The following is a 26703-nucleotide window of genomic DNA, read 5'->3' as shown; positions in this document are numbered from 1 at the left end:
GGGGTTGGGATCACAAAAGGGCTGGTGTCCACGGTGTTCCCCCCCATTCTACCCGCTGGGGGCGCCTATGGTGCACGCTATTGCCGGAGGACCGGGGGCCCCCCCCCTTGTCCGTCCCCCCCGGACCCCCCCAGCACATCTCACAGGGTGACACACACAGCCCAACAAGTGGGATTGACTTTTGTCGGTCGGTTGAGCCCTCGCCCAATTTTTGCCGTCCGTCCACAAATTGGGCCTCTGTCAACCCACGGGTGACCTCCGGGTCACAAGGGCCCTCCTTTCGGCCCGAGGTTTCCAAGGGGCCCCCGCTGGGCCCCGGGGAGCCGCATTCCCACTTACCACCCTTGGTCTACAGGAGATGAGTGGGGTTTTGTCCCCTCACAGCACTCGTGGTCACTTTGCCCAGGACGGCCCTCTCTGAGAAGGTGGGCACCCACCATCCAACATGGTTGGCCCTACGGTCCACACGCTCCCCCCCCCCGCTTCGGGTGCAAGGACATAACAGCTTCTGTACCGGGGACGACTGGCTTACCCTGGCCCCAGTCGCGGGCCCCCTTCCAGAGTCAACGGCCAGACTTCAGCCCTTTGCCCCCCACTGGGCTTTCCTCCAAACCAGGAAAAAATGGATTTTCCCCCAATATCCTTTCGATTTTTTTAGGGATGAGATTCGAATGCGGTCCATGATAATCTCCCCGACGCCAGATCGCGGGGACCGCTGGCGGGCCTCCTCCCATTTGCGCCTTCCCCCAAGCAACAGCGCGGACCTTTTTTCCCTCCTGGCATGAGGAGCCCAGGCCCACCTCTCATTCCCTGGCGGGGTTCTAAACGCCCTCTTCAAGGGACTGGGGTTACGGTGGCCCCCAAGCACTCAGCCAAAGGGGTTTCCCAGATATGTCGGGGTGGTGGTTCCTCGAGGTGACTCAGAGTGTTAACCCCCCCTCTTTGGAAAAGGGTGCCCATGCCCCCCCCTCTTTCAGGGGGCACTCTCACAACGCCCCTCCCTGGGCTTGGGAGCCCAGGGACTCACCCCATCAGCGGGGATTGGCCCCCCGGAAGCGCCTATCCCACATCAATGTTCGGGAAGGGAGGCATTTCGCGGGGCCTCCTGCACTTAGGGGGGGGCCCACGGGAAAGCCCTCCGTTTGTTCCGGACAATATGAGGGCCATTTTTACGTGAACAAAGGGGGGGGAAAGAGGCATTGGCAGACCTCTCCCTGCGGACGAGGCTGTCCTCCGTTGGTGCCACAGCAAGGGCATTGCACTTTCAGCGAGACACATAGCAGGAAAAGCCAACATCTTGGCAGATCTCTCAGCAGGTCCAAGATGTCATCCACACAGAGTGGACCCTGGACAAGGACACCCTTTAGGGGGTTTGGGAATGGTGGTTTCAGCTGATGGTGGACCTTTTTGCCACAAAGTTCAACAAGAGACTTCCCACTTATGTCTCTCCGGTCGCTGACCCAGAAGCTGGGCAGTGGATGCTCTCTCTCTAGACTGGAGCTGGTCTGATTGCCTATGCGTTTCTCCCTTTCCAATTCTGTCCAAGGTGATACGGAAAGCCAGATTGGGAACGCCCACAGCTGATTCTCATTGCGCCGAAATGGCCAGCCCAGGGCCTGGTTTTCCAGACCTTCAGTCCCTGACACATGTTCAACAACTGGAACTCGAAACCAAACCTCGTCTGCTGAGGCAGCCCCGTTCGGGCATTCCTATTCCAATCCTCAACTGCTCCCACCTGGACGCATGGCTGCTGTGTGGTCGGAACTGTCAGCATCACCATGATGTCTTCGACCCCTCGGTCCGGCCTCTGTGTCGGCTGCGCTGACCCAGGGGGGTGCCTCCTCTGACCTCCTCTCCATAGTCACCAAAGCAAGGAGGGAGGGAACGGAGACTTTGTATGACTTCGCGGGAAGAAATGGTTGCGGTGGTGTACAGCTCAGGACGGTTCCCCTACTAACCCTACGAGCATGCAGCTGGCCAACTTCTGGCTCACTGCTGCTCGGTTCTCAACCTGTCTGCTAGTTCTGTGTGAGGGTACAGGTCTGCCATCTGTACCACAATCAAAGAGCTAGGCGGTCCCACCTTTGAAGCGGATTTCCTGCTCAGAGAGGTGGCTAGGGGCGCCTCTCTGAAGGAAGCTAGAAACCCCAGAAAGAGTGCCCCTCTGGGACTTGTTCCTGGTCGTGGATTTCATTCGAAAACAACCCTTCGAGCCATTGGGGACTATTCCTTTCGACTTACTCACCCTTTAGACCTTTTTCCTTCTGTTGCTGGCCACAGGCCGTCGTAGAAACAAGATTCATGGTTTTAGTGGAATGCCACAAGATCTGGCCTTCGACAGAGATGGTTCCATCACTCTTCATTTCCTTCCAGAGTTCTGGCTAAGAACCAGACCCCCGAGGTCCCTTCCCCCTCTCTGAGGGTCAGACCTTTGTCTGATATTCTTGCCCAAGAGATGAGGATAGGCATCTCTGCCCGGTTCGGTGTCTCAGATACTATTGGGATAGGTCTCGCCATAGGTGTTCTTCTCAGAGGCGTCTTCTCATCTCCCTCAATGAGAATTACAAGAAAGACATCGCTGCAGACACCATTTCCCGCTGGGTTTCCCAAGTCATTCGTAGAATCTACTCTCATGCTCACAGGGATATCAGCTGTCTTAATCCCAGAGCACACGAAGTGTGGGCCATAGTTACTTCAGCTGCTTTCCAGCACTCAGTGCCACTGCAGCATGTCTTGGAGGCAGCCTTTCTGGTGGTCTGAGAATCCCTTCATCAACTTCTACCTCAGGGATTTCCGTATGACCAGGGCTGACGGTTCCAAAGGGATTTCCTTTTGTTGCGGCTAACACTGCCGTCTCGGTTACAAGGGCTCCCCATATGAACCAGTAGGCGTTGCCTCCTCCATTTGCTTTAAATTCTGTATCAGTTTGACATGGTACAGTATATGACACCAAAAGGAGGAGTTTGTATTATACTCCATGTTTGGTGATAAATATACTTACCATGTCAAACTCGAATGCCTGCCCATCCTCCCCGCGTCTCCACCGTGGTTCTCATGGGGCATTTTTTTTCGATGGTCACGGAATGATTCAGCGCTTATAGCTTTTAGAGGCATTTGATTGGCTAAGAGCGGACCGGGCAAGACAGCTCGTCTTTTACAGTTAGCCGCGCGAAATTTGGCCAAGCAGAGCAAACTGATAGGCCTAGTTTGCATCAGTTTGACATGGTAAGTATATGTATCACCAAACATGGAGTATGATACAAACTCCTCCTTTTAAGACAGTATTGTACAATACTGTGCAGTACATTACAATACATGTATCTTTTGACAGGAACTGACGGAAGCTCTGCTGGTACCTGAACATGGTAGTGAATCGTAGACATAAAGACCTGGTGAGTCCAGTACAGAGTGAGGGACTGCAGACAGGTCTCAGTCTGATGCGGAAAGGAGTCTCCAGTCTCCGTATGGCTGTCCAGACCCATCTGAAATACTCCAACAACCCACAGGCTGCAGTATGTGTGTATGTCTGTAGTGTGTGCCAGTTTGTTTACATGTGTTATATAACACAGAAAAAAGAGAGAGAGATTGTTTTTGTTTTACAGAGAAATTTAATATGTAAATGTTTCTCATGTTGGTTGTTACAAATGATATTTGAGACGTCTACTTTAAAACATTTTTTTGTACATACATCTTTCTTGGTCACTTTGTGTGAATTGATGCTTGAGACCAAACAATCTTATTGTCTTAGGACAGCTGAAAGGGAAAACTGCTGTATAGCTGTGTTTTATTGGACATTTATTTGTTCAATATATTTTAAAGAAAGTACTGTCCAATCTCCCTTACCTGTGTAGCCTGCAAAATGATGAAGCACATAATCGCCAGCCACATCATGACTTACATCAAGAGCAATGGCATCCTATGCCCAAAACAGCATGGCTTGCGAAGAGGACAATCTTGTGAGACACAGCTGCTGGGCTATATTGACGAAACAACATTTGAACTGAAAAGAGGGAACAAAGTGGACACAATTGTCCTTGATTTCTCCAAGGCCTTTGACAAGGTCACCCATGTCCTGCTTGTTCACAAATTACAGTGTAATGGAATTAGAGGTAATCTCAACGCATGGATTAAGAACTTCCTTGAAGACAGGTCATAAGCAGTTGTGATGGAGGGAGTCACCTCAGAATACATCCCAGTCAACTCAGGTGTTCTCCAGGGTTCGGTTCTCGGCCCATGTCTCTAACTACTCTGCGTCAGTGACTTCCCAAATCCCATCACATCTAAGGCCAGATTATTTGCATGTATAAAAAGTTATGAAGAAGGAAGCTGACCATCTTCCAAGAAGACAGTCTCCCATACCCTCTGGAGAAACACTGGGCCATTCAATGCCACCCGCAAAAGCGATCCACCTTGAGTGTCAGTCAAAAGAGAAAAAAGATTGTACCAGACTACCAACCACGCACTGGAAAGCATCAACACCATAAGATATCTTGGTGTGAACATCCAGGACAACCTACGTTGGAGATCGTACTTCAACTCTATAACCAACGAAGCCAACAAGACCCTAGGAACCTATCCTAGATTATGCAGCCTCTGTGTGGGGACCCCCTATCTAGCCAGTGACATCCAGGCCATTGAAAGGGTCCAGCTCTGAGCAGCAAGATTGGTCGCCAACCAAAGTTGACAGATGTCTTGCGTCAACTCCATCCTCAGCTTGCTCAAATGGCACCCCCTACAATTCAGATGAAAAAATGCTGGACTGGAGATATTTTATAAATTCCACCATGGACTCATCTCCATAAACTCAGTCTGCTACCAAAACCATCAGACAGCAGGCTGAGCTCCAGAGAAAAACAAGATCTGCAACTATGACATCCCTGCCTGCAGGACACAGTACAGACAGTCTTTCTTCCCCCACACCATCCCTGAATGGAACACACTGCCCTAAGAGGTTGTCACAGCTGAGTCGCCGGACTGTTTTTAATCCAGACTGGCTTCCTGCCAGTGACTCAACAAAGTAAACCTTAACACCACCCCACCCACCCCCCTCTACCTCCCCAACCTTTCTGTTTCTTAAGTTTCTCCCACCCACCTTTTCCCAGTGAGTTTGTACCCCATACACACCCCTCCCCCACCTCCACCCTCCCCCTTTGTTTTTGTTTTTTCCCACATGGTAAGCTGGTAAGTAGTGTTGTAGAAGGCCGATTGATGTAGCTGAGATGTGAATACACCAGTGGACTGTGCCCCACCTCCTCTCTCAACTAATAGCACATCCCTGGGCAACCCAGTCAAATTGTGCTCTACAGCAGCCTCTTACAAAATAACAGTTTTCTTCAGTGTATTGATGTTAGTTGTGACTATGTTACATGGAAGTAGAAAGTGACAGCAAAACTGATATCTTACAGAAACTTGTGGTATTCTTGCTGACTATGAGCTCCATTTCAGAGTTTTTTTTTTTCCATATGAAAGTGGGAATTTAAAGTAAATACTCACTATGAAAGAAATAGTTTGATTTGAAACAAATCTAAATCCAACTCAAGAGAGACAACAAAAATCAAGCAATTCCATGGAGTGTTCGTTTCCTCCCTGTAGGTCCACCTACAATGTTTCATAGAAACCAAGACAAACACTGGCCATTTTATCCTGGAAAGACCACAAGACCCACCACCCTGGCTGCTAAACACAGAACTCCAACCCATACAAGAAACAGCTCCTGAGGACCAGGGAATGGTTTTGGAGAACTCCTACACTCCATAAACACCAAAGGGAGAAAGGAGAGAACTTCCTTTAACAAGAGAGGCAAGGCCTTCAAGACTCACTTGTGATACACTTAAAAAAAAAAAAAATCTAATCATTAAAATGTGTTCTGTATTTGTTATTATAAAGCTTCGGGTTAAAAAAAAGAAAAAAGAAAAAAAGTCCTAACCAGATTCGAACCCCATGTGTTCGGGTGAGAAGAAACTGTCTTACCCATTACACTATCGTGGCTCCTTAACTGACATTCTAAAATTTAATATTTGAACATACTTTTTTAAAGGGCGATAAATCAATTGCGGTATTCGCAGTGAGAATGCTGTTTAAATCATATTATTCTGGTGTATCTTGGGCATTCAAAAAATCTTTAAGGGCAATAAAAAAATTCTTTTTAAGTCCGCGGTAAAGGAGACGTGGCTATCGCCACAATCACACTGCAACATTTAGCCGTTTTCTCTAGATCTAGATAGATGTACAAGTTTAGTTACACCTGCCGGGAATGTAGTACGACACGGTCGATTCAATTTCTCTTTCATGTCATTCTAGTTTTATAGTTTTAAAATTGATATGAAAATTGAGTATTTTGTTAAACTAATAACATGTAGAGCCAAGTACAAGTACTTCTAAACGTCGTAAGAAGTGAAAAGGACTTCATTTTGAGAAAATCAAGACTGGAATTTTTTTTCATTTCATTGTGATCAATTCAAGGGTATTAACTCGCATGGTTTACAATTTTTAACTGTGAATTCCGACTGATTCTGTGGATATTTTTATGGCAGTTTGGGGCATAATCCAGTAAGTGATGAGGCGTTCACAAATCTTTCTTTGAATAAATATTTAACGATCTCCTTCTCCAACTTCCCATCACATGTTATTGTGTATTGTCCATTGAATATAGGATTGAACGGGCAGGTCAGCAACTTGAAACAAAATGGCGTCGTTCACGTTTGCGAAGAATATGAACACGCGCTTTGAATGTGTATAAATATGTGTACGCAATTGATGTTTGCCCATGACCTTCAGGGCTCAGCAATAGATCTGTAAAGTCCACTCGTATTGATTTTAGTATTTTCCGAAAAAGACCACTTGGGCGAATGAACATAGTGAAAGCCCTGTACACTGAGAGTAAAACACACAAGCTTTTTATGTATTGAGTATAATTTCAAATGTAATGTTTAAGATGAGAAAGATCGATTAAGTCCCCTAGCATTAATTACAGATTAATTTCCCTTTTTTTCCACTCTGCACCAAAACGTTTGCAAAATAAATAAAACTTCCATGCTTAGCAAAAGAAGTTCCTGTTTGAACAAAAAATGATAATAATGACTGCTCTTGTTGTTGTGTCAGAATATCAGATCAAAGTGCCAAGTTTAGAGAATACAAAAAATATAAATATAACAGTAAATGCAGTTTGCATATAATTTGGCTTTTTGTATTTTTTGGTGCCCATCCCAGAGGTGCAATATTGTTTTAAACAAGATGACTGGAAAGAACTGAATTTTTCCTATTTTTATGCCTAATTTGGTGTCAACTGACAAAGTATTTGCAGAGAAAATGTCAATGTTAAAGTTTACCACGGACACACAGACACACACACACACACACACACACACAGACACACACACACACACACACACAGACAACCGAACACCGGGTTAAAACATAGACTTACTTTGTTTACACAAGTGAGTAAAAAAAAAAAAAAAAAAAAAAAAAAAAAGAAAGAAAAAAAAAAGGAAAATTAAACACTTGTTAATTAAAATTAATATGGAATCATGGAATGGGTAAGTTTTTTCCCCACTAATCAAGTACTTTGGAGATATTAAGTAACCGTTTTCAATTTCCACACTTCTTTGAACATTTTGTCCATGTTGTCATCTTTGGTGATAAAGAAATGCTGTCTTCCTTGTGGAAGACCAGTGAGAATGAGAGTGCTCTTAGAGTTGTTTGATTTTTTCTTTGCTCAGTTATGTTATTTCAAATTGCTTATCCACTTTCACTCCTTTATTTGAGCTGGTTGGAAAGACTGGGAGACAGAATGACGGCAACAGATTTTACAGGAGTGTAGAAGAATTCTTTTCTGCCTTGTGTTGTCAGGATGTGTTTCCCGATGTAGACTCCACACCACTCTTTGATTAATCCATTTTATTGATGTAAATTATGGTTTTTGGCTTTAAGTTTTAAAATTAGCTATCACAGATCCGATTCTGAATGTTTTATCTTTTCCCATTTTTTGTAATAGATAACGCATTTAAACATGAAGTCAGACTGAAGGATTTGTAATAACATGAAGTGTTGTGTTGCATAACTTTTGTGAAAGGAGCACCATTAAGGTTCTCAGTGGTTTGACCTCCATTAGGTATATTATGACTTATGTGTTGTTTTATTTCTTTTTGTTTATTTCTTTTTGTTAATTTCTGTTTTCTTTTTAAATTAATTTTTATTTTCATTCGTCCACATTTGCTGTTTATTAAAAAATGCAGTTGACTCTGCCCAGATGCAGCTGAGAAAGAGTGCCTGTGTTGATTAATCTGCTATGATGTACATGTATGTTTTTAATTTGCATTATGGTGTGGTATTTATGTCTGCTGAGGTGATGTGTCAGGGTGAAAACACATGACTAATAATTGTCATATGAACATGATGTGTTTGTCACAGTATATATCACCATAGCTGTGTATTGTGAAGTGAGCAGTGATTTTGCTGTGTGGTAATGTGTTTGTTACCATAGTTGTGTATTTATCACCATGGCTGTGTGTTTCCCCTTTGTTGTGTGTTGTGAATGGAGTGGTGATTTTGCTGTGTTGTGCAGGCAGCAAAACTGCAGGTGCTGGATCAGACTATCACCAACCTATGTGAAATGCGGACAGTTTTGGAGAGTGGGCCTCCCTCTGATCTGGAGGCTGAGGAGGCTGGTCACTTTGTCAGCCACATTGACAAGGTGTGTACATCTTGGGAAGGAATTCTGTAGCCTTGCTTTTTAGACGTATCTAAGTGCTTCCAGCACAGTTTTTGAGCATACTGAGCATCATAAAAACAAATTACTGGAATTTAAAATATGTGTATTCAACACAGTGAACAAGAAGGAAAATCAGAAAACAAAAACTTTGATATGTGAAAGTTTTTTATTTTTTATTTTATTGCAAAGCCTAGTTGGTGTGTGTCCATCGAGATCGATGATGACCATCGTTGTCATCCAGCTGGGGGATGGGGGGAGGGTGGTGGTGGGGTGGGGGGGAGGATGCTCATGAATTTATCTGTGAATGCGCAGATGGCTGAATAGTCCAATCTGCGCACGAAATGTTCGCTGACAGTTGGGGCAGACAAAGACCGGCATATCATTGTCAGGGAGCTTGTTTGCCCGTGACTTTCTGGCCTGCCTCTTCTGAACAGCTGCAGCAGTCCTGTTGGCCTCGCACAACTTGGCGCCTTTGTGCACAGCAGCGCGCCATTTGTCACGGTCCACTGCAGATTCCTCCCAGGAGTCAGGGTTGATATCAAACACTTTAAGAGAGACTTTCAGAGTATCTCTGAAGCGCTTCTTCTGACTTCCGTGTGATCTCTTCCCTTGTTGCAGCTCGCCATAGAAGAGCCTTTTGGGCAGCCGATGGTCTGGCATGCGCGCCACGTGTCCAGCCCAGCGAAGCTGGGACTGCATCAGGATGGTGAAGATGCTGGGAAGAGTGGCTTTTGCGAGCACCTCTGTGTCTGGGGTCCTGTCTTGCCACTTAATGTTCAGTAGCTTCCTGAGGCATGTTGTGTGGAAGTGGTTCAGCTTCTTGGCATGTCGTTGGTACACTGTCCAAGTTTCGCAGGCATACAGTAGTGTGGGGAGAACTACTGCTCTGTAGACCTTTAGCTTGGTCTCAAGACTAATGCCTCTTCTGTTCCAGACATTTGCACTGAGTCTCTTGCAATCCTGACGCTCACTTCATCGTCGATGGTTGCATTTCGTGACAGTGTGCTGCCAAGGTATGTGAACCGCTCCACCGCACTGAGTCTCTGACCGTTGACCGTGATGTTGGGCTCAACATAGGGTTTCCCTGGGGTTGGCTGATGGAGAACTTCAGTTTTCCTTGTGCTGATGGTAAGGCCGAAGTTCCTGCTGGCAGTGGCAAACTTGTCGACGCTGAGTTGCATGTCAGCTTCAGATCCAGCGTTGAGGGCACAATCATCAGCAAACAAAAAGTCTCTGATGATGTCTGTCATGACCTTCGTTTTTGCTTGAAGCCTTCTGAGGTTAAACAACTTGCCATCTGTTCGGTACTTTAGGCCGATTCCAACATCGCCATCTCTGAAGGCATCAGTAAGCATTGCAGAGAACATGAGGCTGAACAGCGTTGGAGCCAGGACGCAGCCTTGCTTGACACCATTTGTGACAGCAAAAGGAGCAGATGTTTCGCCATTGTCCTGGACTCGAGCCTGCATGCCTTCATGGAATTGGCTGACCAAAGAAATAAATTTCTGAGGGCATCCGTACTTGGCCATGATCTTCCACAGTCCCTCTCTACTCACGGTGTCGAAGGCCTTAGTGAGGTCGACATAGGTGGAGAACAGATCAGCATTTTGCTCCTGACATTTCTCTTGCAGCTGCCTTGCAGCAAACACCATGTCGGTGGTTCCGCGCTCTTTCCGGAATCCACATTGGCTCTCAGGCAAATGACCTTGGTCAAGGTGTGCTGTGAGGCGGTTTAGTAGGATCCTGGCAAGTATCTTGCCTGCGATGGAGAGCAAGGAAATGCCCCGATGGTTATCACAGGCTTGCCGGTTCCCCTTTCGCTTGTACAAGTGAATGATAGATGCATCTTTGAAATCCTGGGGGATCGTCTCTTCTTTCCACATGAGTGAGTACAGCTGATGGAGCTTCTCAGTCAGCACAGTGCCTCCATCCTTGTAGACCTCTGCTGGTATGGAGTCTGAGCCAGGTGCTTTGCCACTGGGTAGCAGACGGATTGCTTTCTGGGTCTCAAGAAGTGTTGGCGGATCGTCCAGTGCTTCGTTGATGGGGACTTGTGGGAGACGGTCTATGGCTTCATCATTTATGGAGGAAGGGCGATTTCAGACACTGTTGAAGTGCTCAGCCCAGCGTTCGAGAATTTTCTCCTTCTCGGTGATCAAGGTATTCCCATCTGCACTGAGGAGGGGGGATGATCCTGAGGATGTGGGGCCGTAGACTTCTTTTAAGGCATCATAGAACCTCTTCATATCGTGCCTGTCAGCATATCCCTGGATCTCATGAGCTTTGTCACTCAGCCACTTATCCCGCATCTGGCGTAACTTTTGCTGAACAGTCCTGCGGATGGCATCGTACGCATCCTTTTTTGATGTGGACTTTGGGTTGCTTAGGTAGGCTTGATGCAGACGGCGTTTCTCATCCAGAAGCTGCTTGATTTCATCACAGTTTTCATCAAACCAGTCTTTGTGCTTTCTGGTCATGGGTCCCAGGGTCTCTGAAGCTGTACTATAGATCAGCTCACGCAGGGTCCTCCAGTCAGACTCCACATTCTGGTTGTCCAGAGAGGCGGATTCCAGACGATCTTCCAGCAGCTCCACAAAGGACTGTTTGATGGTGATGTTATTCAGCTTAGCAATGTTGAGCCGTTTTGGAGCCTTCTGGCCTTGGGGGCGTCTCTTGGGCTGGATTCGAATATTCAGCTTCGAGACTACAAGGCGATGGTCTGTCCAACACTCAGCGCCGCACATGGTCTTTGTTACACGTACATCTTGCCTATCCCTTTTCCTGACGATGACGTAATCGATGAGATGCCAATGCTTTGAGCGTGGGTGCATCCATGACGTCCTGTTACGGGTAGGGAGGCAGAAAACTGTGTTGGTTATCAGCAGTTCGTGCTCTGCACAAGTCTGAAGCAAAAGCAATCCATTTGGGTTGCAGTGGCCCACACCGTGCTTTCCAATTACTCCATCCCAGGAGATGTAGTCAGAGCCAACTCTAGCATTGAAGTCCCCAAGAATGATGAGCTTGTCTGCTTTAGGGATAGCAGCAATGACAGAGTGAAGGTCCTCGTAGAACTTCGCCTTCACTTCATCCGGGTTGGTCATGGTTGGGGCATAGGCACTGACAATGGTGAGGTGCTTCTGGCCAGATGCCAGTGGGAGTTTCATGGTCATAAGCCTATCGTTGACTCCCTTTGGGATTCCAGCTAGCTTGCTGACAAGTGCTGTTTTTACTGCAAAACCAACGCCAGCCTCACGTCGCTCTTCGCTTCCTCGTCCACTCCAGAAGAAGGTGTAACCAGATCCCCGTTCACAGAGCTCGCCTTCGCCTGCAAGCCGAGTCTCACTCAAGGCTGCGATGTCAATGTTGTATCTGGCGAGTTCGGATGCAACTAGTGCCGTTCTCCTTTGGGGTCTGTCCGCGTTATCTCTGTCCAGGAGAGTCCTTATGTTCCAAGCACCAATGGTGAGAGGAACGATCCTTGTTTTTTTCTTTTCTTTCTTTTTGTTTCGACCACTGATGTAGGGTCCCCGCCAGCCGCAGTATGCTGGCCAGGGTGATATGGAGCAGGCAATTTTTAGGGCACCTTTTCTAGCCCCTTCCTCATGCCAGGGAGGTGAGCAGTGCATTCCTAAAGAGGGCTGCTCAGACGCTCAGACGGCTGCCGAGCTCCATCGCTGCTCCTGTCGACGAAGAACGACCCTATGGCCTGAGCCGCCTGCGTGCAGGTCTGCGGCTGCGACTGCCAGTGTACCCACACCTGTCGTTTCGTCGCTCGCCTGTCGCCACAGGACTTGGGGGTGATGAAATGATGAAGGATGAAAGGTCATTTTGGATGACTGATGACTTGCGCGATGAGTTTGTTTAAAGTGAAGAGGAGTTGCGCAACGTCGACCTCACTCTCTCGTCCGGGTCCACCAATTTCCAGTGGCAAGACTAAGTCGAGACGACTGGAGGATGAGCACGGATGCAGTGGATGACCAAGATATCCTTTCGGTGTCTCATCTTGCTCTCTGCACTCCACAGTGCGCTGCTGTAACCGCCTTCCTCTCCGTTGAACCGATAGGTTTCTTCCGCAGATTCTGCCGGATCCAGACTTCGCATGCATGGGTAGACACACCCCGGGGGCCAACTGCGTGTGGCATGCACACAGCAGAGTGGAGCTAGATGGCCGTCGGTGGCTCTCCTGAGCCGACGCCCTTTTATGGATCTCCATAAGGGTGTCTAGCCACCCGCCTCACCAGTCCCGGAAGGGAGCAGTGGGAGTGCCGGTTTAGTCGCCGGCAACCCGACCCTGAACAGGTTGTACTGGATTACAGGTTACCAGTAGCAGATCTAATGACCTGACCTGACCTGGAAAAAGCCTAGTTACAATAACTCTGTAGACCTCAGTGTCAAAGAATGCCAAAGTTGAGTTGAGATGTACAGTCACGTGTCAAATTTTTCCTAACATAATTATTGACATTGTCATCTTTTTGATTCAGACATATCTGTCCACCAACACATCTAGACGTTATTTTTCATTTTCTCTTACCTTGACTACTGTAATTCTGTTGTCTGGTTTGCCTGCTTCATCCATTCAGTCCCTTCAGCCCATATAAAACTCTGCTGCCCGACTTGTCCTCAGAAAGAAAAGATCTGAGCACATCACTCCTCTTTTGCAACACCTCCATTGGCTCCGTGTCTCACACAGAATAAAGTACAAGATCAGTGCTCTATGTTATAAGTGTATTCACAAATCTGCCCCTTCCTATCTCTGTGGCTTCCTTCACCTCTACACCCCCATTTCGCTCTCTACGATCGGCTTCGGATCCGCTCTGTTTATTCCCAGATTGAAATTCTCTACTGTTGGCTGCCATTCTTTCTTCTGTTCTGGACCTTGCTTTTGGAGTGAACTTCCTATTTCGCTTTGTCAGGTCCCCACACTCAGCTTTTTCAAGTCTGGCCTTAAAACCTACCTCTTCCCAAGATAGCCTCCCTCCCTTGCCTCTTCTTTGTCTTCAGTTTCTCAAGTTTAGAGTTATGCAAGTATGTGAATGACTGGTGTGAAAGCGATTGGATTTGTCTGTGCACAAGATTCAGCGCTATGTAAATACTAATTATCATTGGTATTTTAATTATTCATCAGCCATACATGAGATGTCTTTGGAACTGTCTTGTCATTGCATTGCTGTTTCACCATTTTCTTATTTTTTTTCTAAACATTATTGATTTACATATGATTTTGTTGTGCAATCTACATATTTGATTTTGCTTACCTCATGTGATTTTTGTTAGTGCCCAAACCATGTCATAGACCATTTGTGGAGACAGTTTGTATGTGAAGACATTCCTTGTGCTGTTTGCTGTGCAGGTCCTTGAAGGGCTGGACGAGGGTCATCGCTGTCACCTGAGTGCTGACCTGGAGAGCTGGGTGGCCAGCATTGTGCGTCATGCCATGGGAGTAGCCCACCTGGCTCAGGGAACGTACAGACACCTCATCACACGCACTTGTCAGAGGGTAAGCTTTACCACCTTGTTTTCTGGTCACCATAGTTCTGGGTAAGACCATTGGTATTCTCCAGAAAGGTTTGTAGACTGTGGTTCAAAGGCTAGCAGGGACAGTTGTTGACAGTCTTTTGCTTGAAACACAAGCTTGCCGAAACCAGTACGCACACACACACACACACACACACACTTACACACATGCACGCCCGCACACACACACGCACACATGCGAGCATGTTTTCACAGAAATACACACACACACACACACACACACACACACACACACACACACACACACACATGCACATGCACACACACATACACAAACATGGAAACACAGACATACAGACAAACACCTCACACTCACAAACTTGTATTAACAGCTGAAGAAGTGGTTGACTGATAATACATTTGCAGTGTACTGGTGGTTTTTGCTGTACATTGTCATTATTACTCTGTGCAGATTTTGCAGTCAAAGTTTCGTCTTTTTGAGCTTCAGGAGGCAGCTGTGCATAGTCCACATCTGTCAGAGATCAGGTAGTGTTTATGTGTGTGTGGGTGCAGTGCAAGTGTGTGTGGGCATGCATATACATATGTGGTTGTGTTTATTTGTATCAGTGTTCCAGATTACGTACATATGTGTGTAAATGACGCACAGATTTCAATTTTGACACACAATATTCTTGCTACTGCTATTATGACACACACTTTTTTTCTGAAAAAAGAACTGTCTGTAAACCAGCAAGCTCTGGCAGATTACTCTGGCATGACAAGCCTGCTTAGCATAGCTACTTCCCTTATCAGAGACGGATACTTTTACCCAGTGCAAAGATCGCGTTCGCTCAATCGTCAACCATTCCATACAAATGCTGAAAATGCCGCTGATGCACTGGCTAGAGCACGAATGCACGCTTGTCAACTAAAAGCTATATAAGCAGAGATTTTTAACAAATTATCATCAAAACATGTGATCCATTTGAAATATCGGCCACGGGGCCTTCGACCTTGGCAAATGCTGGCTCATTAAAACTGACTGAGAACGAAAACACTGTGAAGGCCGCATGGAAAGGTGTCAAGCGCAAGTTTAATGACAGATGGTTGAAGGAGTTTGACTGGTGCTAATTTTGCTCTGGGATGCTTTTCTGCACAATCTGCATTCGAGGCTCACAGTCAAAAAATGCTTTCGGCAAACCGCTACTTGGCAACAAATAAAAAAAACAAACCCGGACAGCCTGACACAATGACAGAAGATTCAACCGCCAGTGGCTGGTTTGACTGTAGTATGCTGTGTACAGCTGTTGACAGCAATGTGTTGCATAAACTGGTAATGTCAGTTTGGTGTATATGACTTTCAAGGTTATGTTGACAAGTTTATTGTGTATAACTGTTGACTGGATTATGTTTCATGCAACTGTTGACAAGTATGTTGAATGGCAAATAGGACAGTTGAACTAAGTGTGCACACAGATCATTGTATATCAGGCTGGATTACGAGGGAGTGTGCGAGGTGTTGCTGGACGAGTTCTGTGAGCTGGAGAAACACGTCAACATGGCTTTACTCAACCTTATCATTGACACCTCCTTCTTCACCTCACAGCCTCTGGAACAACTAGCCTCCAGGGCCATTCATCAGCAGGTGTGTGTGTGTGTGTGTGTGTTTTGCGGGTGTGAAAGTGTTGGTTATTGATTTAACAACATTAATTACTAAAGTAGTTTATGACAAGGGAAAAAAGTTATATATATGTACTGTGTGTTTGTGCATGAGTACATACTTTGAGTTGTAAATGTTTACATATTATGTGACAGGAAATAAATCCAGAATGGATAAAGAAATTTGGGTGAGATGAACAAAGTAACAGAATCAAACTGTTTTATTGACTGATCAATTACGATAACGGATAGTGTATCATGTGAGGATACTTACAGGTAATTAGCTATTGGACATTTGGTAAAGTAATCAACCCTTTTTTTTTTTTTAACATGTTACCACTCTTTTATGTATGTAAGTGGTGAAATGTATGTGACTGAGTGTAGAAATATATGACTGAAGGTGTACGCTTTACATATAGAAGTAGGTTGTGAGTTTTGGTTCGATTTGATGGGCATACAGAGTTATTTCACAGCGTGGGTCCGGTCAACATATTGTCATTCTCATGAAATAAGAATAAGAAATACAGCAATGGAATTTACGATCAGTTTATTCTCACTTATAAACAAAGCAAAAACTGGTAGGGTGCATCATTTTAACTTGTTATCACAGGAGATTACCCCAGTCAGTCAGAATGACAAAATCAGAAGAGGAAAGAATAAGAAAAAATTGTGATAAGTATCCCCGAAACAGACATAACATAGCTGATAAAATTTTTGTTTCAGTTTGTAGGATAACACATTCACTCAGCATAACAGTTGTACACGTACAATCATTTACTAAAATAAATCTGAACAGACGCATTTATAATGAAAACAAAAATTATTATAAAAAAAAAATGTCCTGAATCAACGCAAAAGGAGAAGGTCACCACATGCTTTTGCTTCTGATGCCATCTTGAATTTTGACATTTGACCCAGCAAGTGCTTGCAAATTTTTCCTGCAATATGACTTCAGACGACTCTTTCTAGGAAAACTAAGCCTTTGATAGCTCCGATGAAGATATCTGGGAGCTACAGGATGCCATGTCTGACAGTGATACAGACAAAGACCCAATCTCCCTTCATCGATTCCAGACTATAGCAGACGACACCATGCGTGAGTGTTTAGTTATCATCATTTGATCTCAATTAACTAAAAATATCACCATTGTGATACACATGGGATGAAAATTGGCCACTGGAAATTATTTGTCTGCTTATTTTTGATGTGTCTTATTGATTATTTGACAGTTAAAAACTTATAAACACATAATTCTGCTTCGACACATCACATGCTGGATCTAGCAGACTGACACAGTTTCTGGTTGCAGATGACCAAGTGTTTGCTATGAGAATTCAAGACAAACTGAGCAAATGTATCAACTGTATTGATGCTTCGCTGGTTATAATTGTGTGTGTCTGGGATTTATTCATGACAGTTTGTGCATGTGTGCATGTGCGTGCTTGCATGTGTGTGTGTGTGTGTGTGTGTGTGTGTGTGTGTGTGTGTGTATTTCCCCCTTGCATACAAGGTTGTGTGTGCTTGTGCATCAAGTGTGTGTGTGTGTGTTTGTGTGTGTGTGTGTGTGTGCGCATTATCTTTTGGTGCACATTTCTGTCAGCTGAAAAACAATGTAATTTTTGCATACAGGTTACAACATGGAGGATCCAGGATTACGGAACCCTATCCCCCCTTTTGAACATGGAGTCTACCTGGAGGATGTCAAAACCAGGGCTGACATCAATGAATATTTGCGGCCAGTGGACCTAAGACATACTCTCTGTGTGATGGAGAGACAAGAAAACTGTTTCATTTCTGTCAGCAATTCATACAGCAAATAGATCCGGCTTTGTTCACCGTAGATCAAAAGTTCTGGGGAAGTTAAGAAAAATCAGTGTCTGACAGCCACAATTAGTCAAAGACTATGAAAGTACGGTTTGGGTGGACAAAAGTGATCAGTAATCAACAAATACAATGCATTACACAAAACAAACAAATGGTGGAAATCTCTCATTTTTTCATTTCTTTGACATTGCAATTGCACAAGTAAATGCTTTTATCTTATTTCAGTATTTTAGAAAAAAAAATTCACCCATACATTCCAGAATTACATACATGATAGATATGCTCAGTTAGACTTTACTTAAGAAGTAATTAAACAGCTTGCAAGTTATGGTGAACATGAACAAGTTCCAGAAGCATCTAATAAAATTGTATTCACTGAACAATTTTATTTCCCTTTTAAAAAAAAAAGAAAAAAAAGAGAAATAATTGGAAAAAAATGTTACGCAGAGTTAAAGAAAGAATAAAAAACCAGTGTGATGTCTTTTTACCTGTGGAAACCACCTGTACTTTGTGGATGGCAGGAGCTGTCTTCTGAGTTTTCATGAGCTGATGAAGGCAAGGTCATGCATGCATATGTATGGTATTCAAATGCAAGGATGATAGGGTAGAGGGGCCTTGTTTTTTGTTGATGTTTTTTTTTTTCTTCTACTAGTAAGTGATGACTTCTGAAACAAGTATATTCAATTTGTTTTTGCCAATAGTGCTATAACAGGGAAAAACCAAAATGGAAGGGTGATGACTTTAAAAATGATATACATGGGTTCGTTTGCCCCATACATTTCTTTGATAGTTTCTTCCTCAGGATGTTTTGTGTTCATTCTTTATATATACCTATACAATTAGATTTCTTTTAGACATTCTCTTAATAACCCATGCATATCCAAAGAACCAAAGCAGCTGTTTCCACTGTTATGAAAGGTCTATTGTTCAGGTGGGAGTGGTTGGTCTATTTTTAGTAACAATATCAACAAATATATTAATTTAAAAAAAAGAAACTGGGTGTAGTTTGTGAATAATTTATGTTTTTGTATCCTTGGGATGCTACATTAGTGTTTACTGTATAAACTCTTTCTGCAAAACAAGAAATCTGTTGTGGTATAAATGACTTACGTGATTTGTAGTAATCAATCAGGAAATATGGTTATGTTTTTATTCATAGCAGTGAACATGTAGTTTTCAATACAGCACAGTGAATTTTATTTCAGATAAAAGAAAAATTATTGCTTTTTCATTAAAAGTTAAAAATGTGAACCTGAACTCAATATCTTAGACTTATTGTTCAGTGAGAATGTGCAAAGTACTAACAAAATTTTTATTTTTAGCAACAGGGATCAAAGGTAATCAAAGTGAATATGTTCCATGAGTATTTAAAAGAATATCATATTTTGAAAGTTTGTTTTATTCTGATGACATTGATATATTTCACATGAAGTTTGGTCCATAAATGCACATTTTATAAGCATTTAAAATTGCTATATAGTTATTGCTAAAAAATTGTGAAAAACTCCAAAACTGTTGAGAGTTAAGGGTTACTTTACATTACATTCATTACTGATAAAATCAGCATGACCAACCATAAGAATATTTCCATTATCACTGATATTTTACAATAAGTTACAACTATTGAATTAATATTCCAATAGATGAAATGGCAATGTAACATTTATAAAATGGAAATTCCCTCAAATTATCACAAAAAGTATGATGAGGTCTTCACATAGCCACATACGCAGTGACAGTTTTACTCTGAACTAGTTCATAACATATATATGTATATAATGGAATCAAAGTTATGTCCTTTTTGATCAAAGTAATTCCATTAAGATTACCAAAAAGACTCTGCTATGACCCAAGCAAACTATCCAGGGTTTGCTCCATAACTGTATAACAGAATCATTTTTCTGTACAACAACATACTGTTTTTACTGACAGATGCACTGCTGGAAATTAACAGCTTCCAGTCAAGTTAATCCTCATACACTCGGCTGAGTGAGAATTTCTTCAGGCCTATTATAATAATTTATTCTTAACATCAATATTTATCATTTTCTCCTATAATGACATAATAAAAAAGGATGCCAATGATAAAAAAAACAACAAAAAACAATGAAAACAATTTGTGATAAATAAACCACAACCAGAATAAAATACAAAAAAAAGATGATCATTTCTTATACATATCACCATCAATACCCTAACATCAACATACATACCAAGTTCTACTACTCATTTTTTCCATATTATTTATCATGCATTTCCACCAACTTTATTAGTATTTGAAACAATGCCGTGTATTGTTTCAATTTTTGAAACTCTGATACAATAATATACTAAGTTCTGCAACACAGCATTCATAAATCAAATCAGTTGTCACCTGTAAACATAGTGATATCTTTTTGTGGCTGTACCAAATTGTTTCTCTTCATGAACTCTGAAACAGTCATTATCATGAATCACATGGATTATGCCTAGATATAGTTTCTTTCTGATGATCTGCAATCTTTGTTCTTATCATTCTATAGTCTAAGAATATAATTTTCCATAATACTAACTATTCTAAACTAGATTTTAACTTATTCAGAGACACTCAGCCGACAAGGTCGCCAGGTGGTCATTGCAGCCCAGAACGTTAGGTCTAGTAATTTTAATATCCCAGATTAAACAAATATACAAAGGCCCTGACCTTGAAAGAACACTTCTGGCCTCAGACAGATGCTTCATCTGCCAACTAGGTGGAAGTTTCCAAATGATTATTTAAAATTTTCCATGTGCATCTATATATTATTATTTTTAACAGAAGGTAACAGTCCACAAAAGTAAACTAAAATACATGTAAATGCATTATTTTTTAACTGGTTACATACACATGTATACTGTGTCATTGGAAAGTACAGGAATTTTTTTAATGATCTTAACACAAGAAACAGCACACATGTGCACAGCACAACTGTTATTGCCAGTAGCACATAGTTTTGTTATTTTTTTGTGAAGAAAAAGGGGACTTAGATGGGGAAGAGTTGAAAGATAAAAGTAAAGCAGAAACAAACACAAAGGTAAACAAGAGAGGCAAGGCCTTCAAAACTCACTTGTGATACACTTTAAAAAAAAATCTAATCGTTAAAATGTGTCCTGTATTTGTTATTATAAAGCTTCGGGTTAAAAAAAAGAAAAAGAAAGAAAAAAAAAGAGAAAAAAGTCTTGACGGCAGATACGAACCCCACGTGTTCGGGTGAGAAGAAACTGTCTTACCCAATACACTGTCTTGGCTCCTTAACTGGCATTGAAAAATTTAACATTTAAACATGTTTTTTAAAGGGCAATAAATCGATTGCGGTATTCGCAGTGAGAATGCCGTTTAAATCATATTATTCTGGTGTATCTTGAGCATTCAAAAAATCTTTAAGTGCAATTAAAAATTCTTTTTAAGTCTGCGGTAACAGATATGTGGCTATCACCGCAATCACACTGCAACATTTAGCCGTTTTCTCTGGCTCTAGATAGATGTACAACTTTAGTTACACCCGCTGGGAATCGTACGACACAGTCGATTCAGTTTCTCTTTTATGTTCATTCTAGTTTTATTGTTTTAAAGTTGATATGAAAATTGAGTATTTTGTTAAACTAATAACATGTAGAGCCAAGTACAAGTACTTCTAAACGTCGTATGAAATGAAAAGGACTTCATTTTTAGAAAAGTCAAGACTGGAAATTTTTACATTTCATCAAGGGTATTAACTCTCATGGTTTATGATTTTTAACTGTGAATCCCGACTGATTTTGTTAATATTTTTATGGCAGCTTGGGGCATAATCCAGTAAGTGATGAGGCGTTCACAAATCTTTCTCTGAATAAATATTTAACAGTCTCCTCCAACTTTCCATCACATGTTATCGTGTATTGTTGATTGAATATAGGATTGAATGGGCAGGTCAACAACTTGAAACAAAATGTCGTCCTTCGTGTTCGCTTGGAATATGACCACATGCTTTGAATATGTATAAATATGTGTATGCAATTGAATTTTGCCAATGACCTTCAGGGCTCAGCCAATAGATCTATAAAGTCCACTTGTATTGATTTTAGTATTTTCCGAAAAAGACCACTTGGGCGAATGAACATAGTGAAAGCCCTGTACACTGAGAGTAAAACACACAAGCTTTTTATATATTGAGTATAATTTCAAAATGTAATGTGATGAGAAAGATCAGTTTAAAGCAAATTAACCCCCCTAACATTAATTACAGATTAATTTCCCTTTTTTACTGTCTGCACCAAAGATATGCACCAGAAATATAACTTTCATGCTTAGCGAAAGAAGTTCCTGTTTGAACAAAAAATGATAAAATGTTGTGTCAGAATATCAGATCAAAGTGCCAAGTTTAGAGAAAAAACCCCAATGAAAACCAACAACCCCAGTAACTTCAGTTTGCATATAATTTGGCTTCTTTTTGTATTTTTTGTGCCCATCCCAGAGGTGCAATATTGTTTTAAACAAAATGACTGGAAAGAACTGAATTTTTCCTATTTTTATGCCAAATTTGGTGTCAACTGACAAAATATTTGCAATCTTGGCAATGTTAAAGTTTACCAAAGAGACAAAGACACACGCACACACACACACACACACACACACACACACACAGACAACTGAACATCGGGTTAAAACATAGACTCACTTTGTTTACACAAGTGAGTCAAAAAGAAGAAAATGGAGAAGTGTAACAATGTAAAAAAAGAAATTGCAATACACTCCAGTCACAAGTCCATGTATTACACAGTCAGTGAATGATGGGAGTGGTTTTGATATTTTGTTTGATAATTTGCTGCTTTCTTTTCTAAAAAAAAAAATTCTTAATTGTTTTTCCTCAGGTTGTGGGCCCTGACCTGGGGGAGAGTGACCTGGGGGAGGAGTTCATCAGCCATGGGGACAAGCTGTGTCAGGTGGCTGCCATGGCCTCTGCAAGTTCCATGGATCCCAAAAGTAGGATGAGTGGTTGTGTTTGTTCTTCAGTTCTGGGGAGGGGTGGGTGTGAACAAAATAATGTATTTGGTGTCATATACTGTACCATGTCAAACTGATGCAAACTAGGCCTATTGGTTTGCTCTGCTTGGCCAAATTTCGCGCGGCTAACAGTGAAAAGACGGGCCCACCGCTCTCAGCCAATCAAACGCCTCTAAAAACTATAAGCGCTTAACCATTCCTTTGGCCAAGGCTCTCCACGCCATCTTGTCAGGTTTACGCTCTGTCTCGTCTTACGCTTTTTTCGGCTATTCAGCGTATCCTTTTGGCCTTATTTTGTTGCATGCGGCTTGTGTTTATTGTATTCTTACATTCTGTGTACTCGATTCGACTCGGCACCCTCGATTCGTTCGATTTTTTCTGCCTCTAAGTCGATCCTGTCTTTCCTTTCTCTGTTGGGGGTCGGATTTTCGCTGGGTGCCTAAGCGTGGGTTCCATGCCTCGTGTGCCATACCACGAAGGCTGGGGATCATGATGCTGGGATTGAGACTCGGTAAGAGACTCTCCCAGGCCCGGAGCTCATGATTCCTCCCGATACGGACCGCGGCGATGCGTCGTTAGACGCTGATCGCGGAGGCGACGTTCGTACCAGTAAAACGGTCATGAAGGGGACCGGGGGGAAAGAGGTACGAGCGTCGCCTCCCGAGGTGTCCCAGCGCGAGGCGGGGAGAAGGGTGAATGACAAGTCATCTCCGTGCTGTGGGGACTCGCAGCTCCTTTTGGGGGGGGAGAAAAATTTGGTTCCGGGGGGGGATCTCTACTTTGCCCACCCCGGGCCAAGCCACCCCAGTCTCCCCACGGGAGGGGATTCGGGGCGCGTGGCAACCTGCTCGGCAGGTCTTCCCGCTATCCGGCCGGTCTCCCCTGCTGGGGGAGGCCCGTGCGTGTCAGGCGGTTCCGGGCAGTCAGCCCGCTCGTCTTCGGGCGGGACTGACACCCAAGTCGGACCTGACCTCCCTCCGACTTGGCCAGGTTGTTCCCTTCATGGAGGTCAACGCACCAGTGACCCTTGGGGTTCGGGTCACAGTATGGCTGGTGCCCACGGGTGGTTACCCCCATTCTACCCGTACTGGGGCGCACCTAGGGTGCACACTGGGTTGCCGGGAGCACCAAGGGCCAGCCCCTTGTCCGCTCCCCACCAGACCCAACCCAGCACATCTCACAGGGTGACACACACAGCCCCGACAAGGGGGATCGACGTCTTGTCGGTCAGGTCGAGCTCCTCGACCAATATTGCCACTCTGTCCACAAATCGGGCCTCTGTCAACCCACAGGTGACCTCCATGGTCACAACAGCCTCCTTGTCAGGACCGACGGCTGCTCAGGGGCCCTACTCGGCCCGGCGGAGCCGGCAGTCCCCACCTGCCCAGCCCTCGGTCCTACAGTGAGATGAGTGGGTGTTTGTCCCCACACAGCACTCGTGGGTCACTCTTGCATCCAGGGACGCCCTCTCTGAAAAGGTGTGGCACCCACCATCCCAAGCATGGTTGGACCTACGGTCCACACGCTCCCCACCCGCTTCAGGTGTCAAGGACATAACAGTGGCGGCCATGGTCCCGGCTCGGGATCGTCCCAGCTCATCCCGCTGGGCTGACCACAGCTCACAGGACGCCCCAGTGGGTACATCCACTTGGGATGGCACCCAGCAGGGGATGGACTGCGAACAAGAGTGGGAGCCCCTGTCTTCGGATGAGGATGAACAAGCAGATGAGCACTCTTCGCCCACATCCCAGGGGGGACAGATTGAGCCCATGCCTCCCTAGGGACCAGCCTGAACCAAACTCGGACTTTGCCGAGCTCGAACTGACCCTCCCCAATAGGGTCACGTAGGCCGAATCAGTCCCTCAGGCTACTTTGTTACCCTTGACCCTCCTTACGCCATGTGACTCTAACTCCAGAACCACAAGGCAACTCAGAGTGCCAGAAATGGTGCAGGTATGGCTTAATAAGCCAGCCCGCACTGTCAGGGGTGCTGCTTCCATCCCTCCTCCAGGCAGGGAGTCCCTCTCTGCCCCGGGCGCCTTTTCCCTGGGAAAGTTTCTTAAAGATTCCTCCAAGGGAGGGGTGTGGTCCTGGTACACACAGGACCACCCTGCCTACAGTGGAGCAGAGCCCTCCGCACAGGACAGGATGTTGGTCTCACAGCGCACCACCTTCCCCACTTCAGCTAACCTATCCTTTAAAACGTTAGCAGAGTGGGACAAATTGGCCCGCTGCTGCCCCCTCGAGGTTTCCACGGCGTACACCTTCGCCACGTTCCTTCACAGGGCCAATGAGCTGTGGGAACAGTGTCCGGTTAATCAGGACAAGGGGTCTCCTTCCTCTGTCCCGCCGGGCCTCTTCACCGACCAGAGGTTACACGCTTTTGGCAATAGGGTAGCATCTGGTCTCACGGCAGCTGCAGACACAGCTACCAGCCTTCACTTCAATACTGTGCTAGCGCGGCGTGATGCCATTTTCAGCCTCTCTAACATTCCTGTGGAGGAGAGGGCTGCCCTGCGGTCCATCCCAGCACAGCAGCACTCCCTCTTCGGCCAGTTCCCGCCCCATTTTGTCAGCCACAGGGCAGAGACAAACAGGGAGGTGGCCTCATATTTGGCCCACACCTCTCATGGGCTCCAGGGTTCTATGCCATTGAAGAGACCGGCCACCAGGGCCCCTCCATATACCACGCCGCCTGTCAAGGCAGCGTGAGCTGAATCAGGGGCAGAGGAATAAACCACCTTATGTCCGTCCAAGCCGACCGGCCATGCCCAAGGCCAGAACTGGCAGAAGGCAGCACCCCCAATGACTGGGCCCCGATTCAGCACCGCCAGTCGTTCAGCCCCTCCAAGTAGGAAACTTGTCCCGGCATGCACATCAGTGGTGTGCTCTGGGACTCAACGACGGGATTATGTCGGTGCTAGAGTCGGGGTACATGCTGTCTTGGGTGGAGGACCTCCCCCCTCTAAGATCCACTCCTCCTCCTTAGGTGCCCAGCTCGACGGAGCAGGAGAGCGTCCTAGAAAAAGAGATATCGCACCCACTCCTCATGGGGCTATATCTCAACTCTCGGACCCGGGCCCCGGTTTTTACGGCTGGTTGTTGGTGATTCCAAAGGTCTCGGGAGGGTGGAGACCAGTTTTGGACTGGTCCCCCCTCAACAAATTCCTCCCCAAAATCAAATTCAAGAGGGACACACAGGCACAGATTCGGGAGACCATCCAACAAGGTGATTGGCCTACCTCTATCGATCTGGAAGATGCTTATTTTCATATACTCATCCATTCGGCATCCCGTCGGTACCTGAGGTTCGTGTGGAGGGACAAGGGGTTCCAGTTCCCGGCCCTCCCATTTGGTCTGTCCCTTGCCCCTTTCCTGTCTACCAAGGTGGTGCGGGAATTGGTGTCCATCGTCCGCTCGGAATCCATTTGTTCTGTGTGTACCTGGACGACTTGCTTATCCTGGCCCAGTCGCAGGCCCTGTGCCTGAGTCATACGGCCAGACTTCTAGACCTTTGCTCCCAACTGGGCTTCCTCATGGACCAGCAGATATGCGATCTGTCCCCACGTCAGTCCTTCAACTTCTTAGGGATGAGATTTGACACGCGGTCTATGATAGTCTCTCTGGCGCCAGATCACTGGGACCGTCTGGCAGTCCTCCTCAGCCACTGGCGCCACTCCTCCCAAGATACAGCGCAGGCACTTTCTTCCCTCTTGGGCATGATGGAGTCCATGGCACCTCTCATTCCCCTGGACAGGGTTCTCAAGCGCCCTCTCCAGAGGGCACTGAGGTTACGCCGGTCCCAGAGCACTCAGCCATGGGATACCCAGATATGTCTGGGCGAGTGGTTCCTCGAGGTGACATCAGAGTGGTTAATCACCCCCCTTCGGACACAGGGGGTGCCCTTAGCCCCACCTACTCTTCAGGTGGCACTCTTCACAGACGCCTCCTCCCTGGGCTGGGGAGCCCATATGGAATAACTCTATGCAGCAGGGACTTGGTCCCCGGAGGAGCGCCTGTGCCACATCA

At 45.0% G+C, this 26703-nt stretch overlaps 1 protein-coding gene across 3 annotated transcripts in view; it reads left to right on the top strand.

Annotated features, from left to right (window-relative positions):
• Positions 1-26703, top strand: part of LOC143293831 (uncharacterized) — a 208714-nt gene that overhangs the window by 47187 nt on the left and 134824 nt on the right. For all 3 annotated transcript variants that reach the window (XM_076605113.1, XM_076605112.1, XM_076605111.1), the window contains exons 2-7: positions 3332-3512; positions 8567-8695; positions 14064-14210; positions 14661-14734; positions 15680-15833; positions 22542-22653. In XM_076605113.1, coding sequence (XP_076461228.1) covers positions 3363-3512; positions 8567-8695; positions 14064-14210; positions 14661-14734; positions 15680-15833; positions 22542-22653 — 766 coding nt within the window. In that variant the 5' untranslated portion in view covers positions 3332-3362. The remainder of the gene's footprint in view (positions 1-3331; positions 3513-8566; positions 8696-14063; positions 14211-14660; positions 14735-15679; positions 15834-22541; positions 22654-26703) is intronic.

The sequence above is a fragment of the Babylonia areolata genome, chromosome 19 (genome assembly GCF_041734735.1).
Source record: "Babylonia areolata isolate BAREFJ2019XMU chromosome 19, ASM4173473v1, whole genome shotgun sequence".
Lineage (NCBI taxonomy): Eukaryota > Metazoa > Mollusca > Gastropoda > Neogastropoda > Buccinidae > Babylonia > Babylonia areolata.
This window is presented reverse-complemented; position numbering and strand designations above follow the sequence as displayed.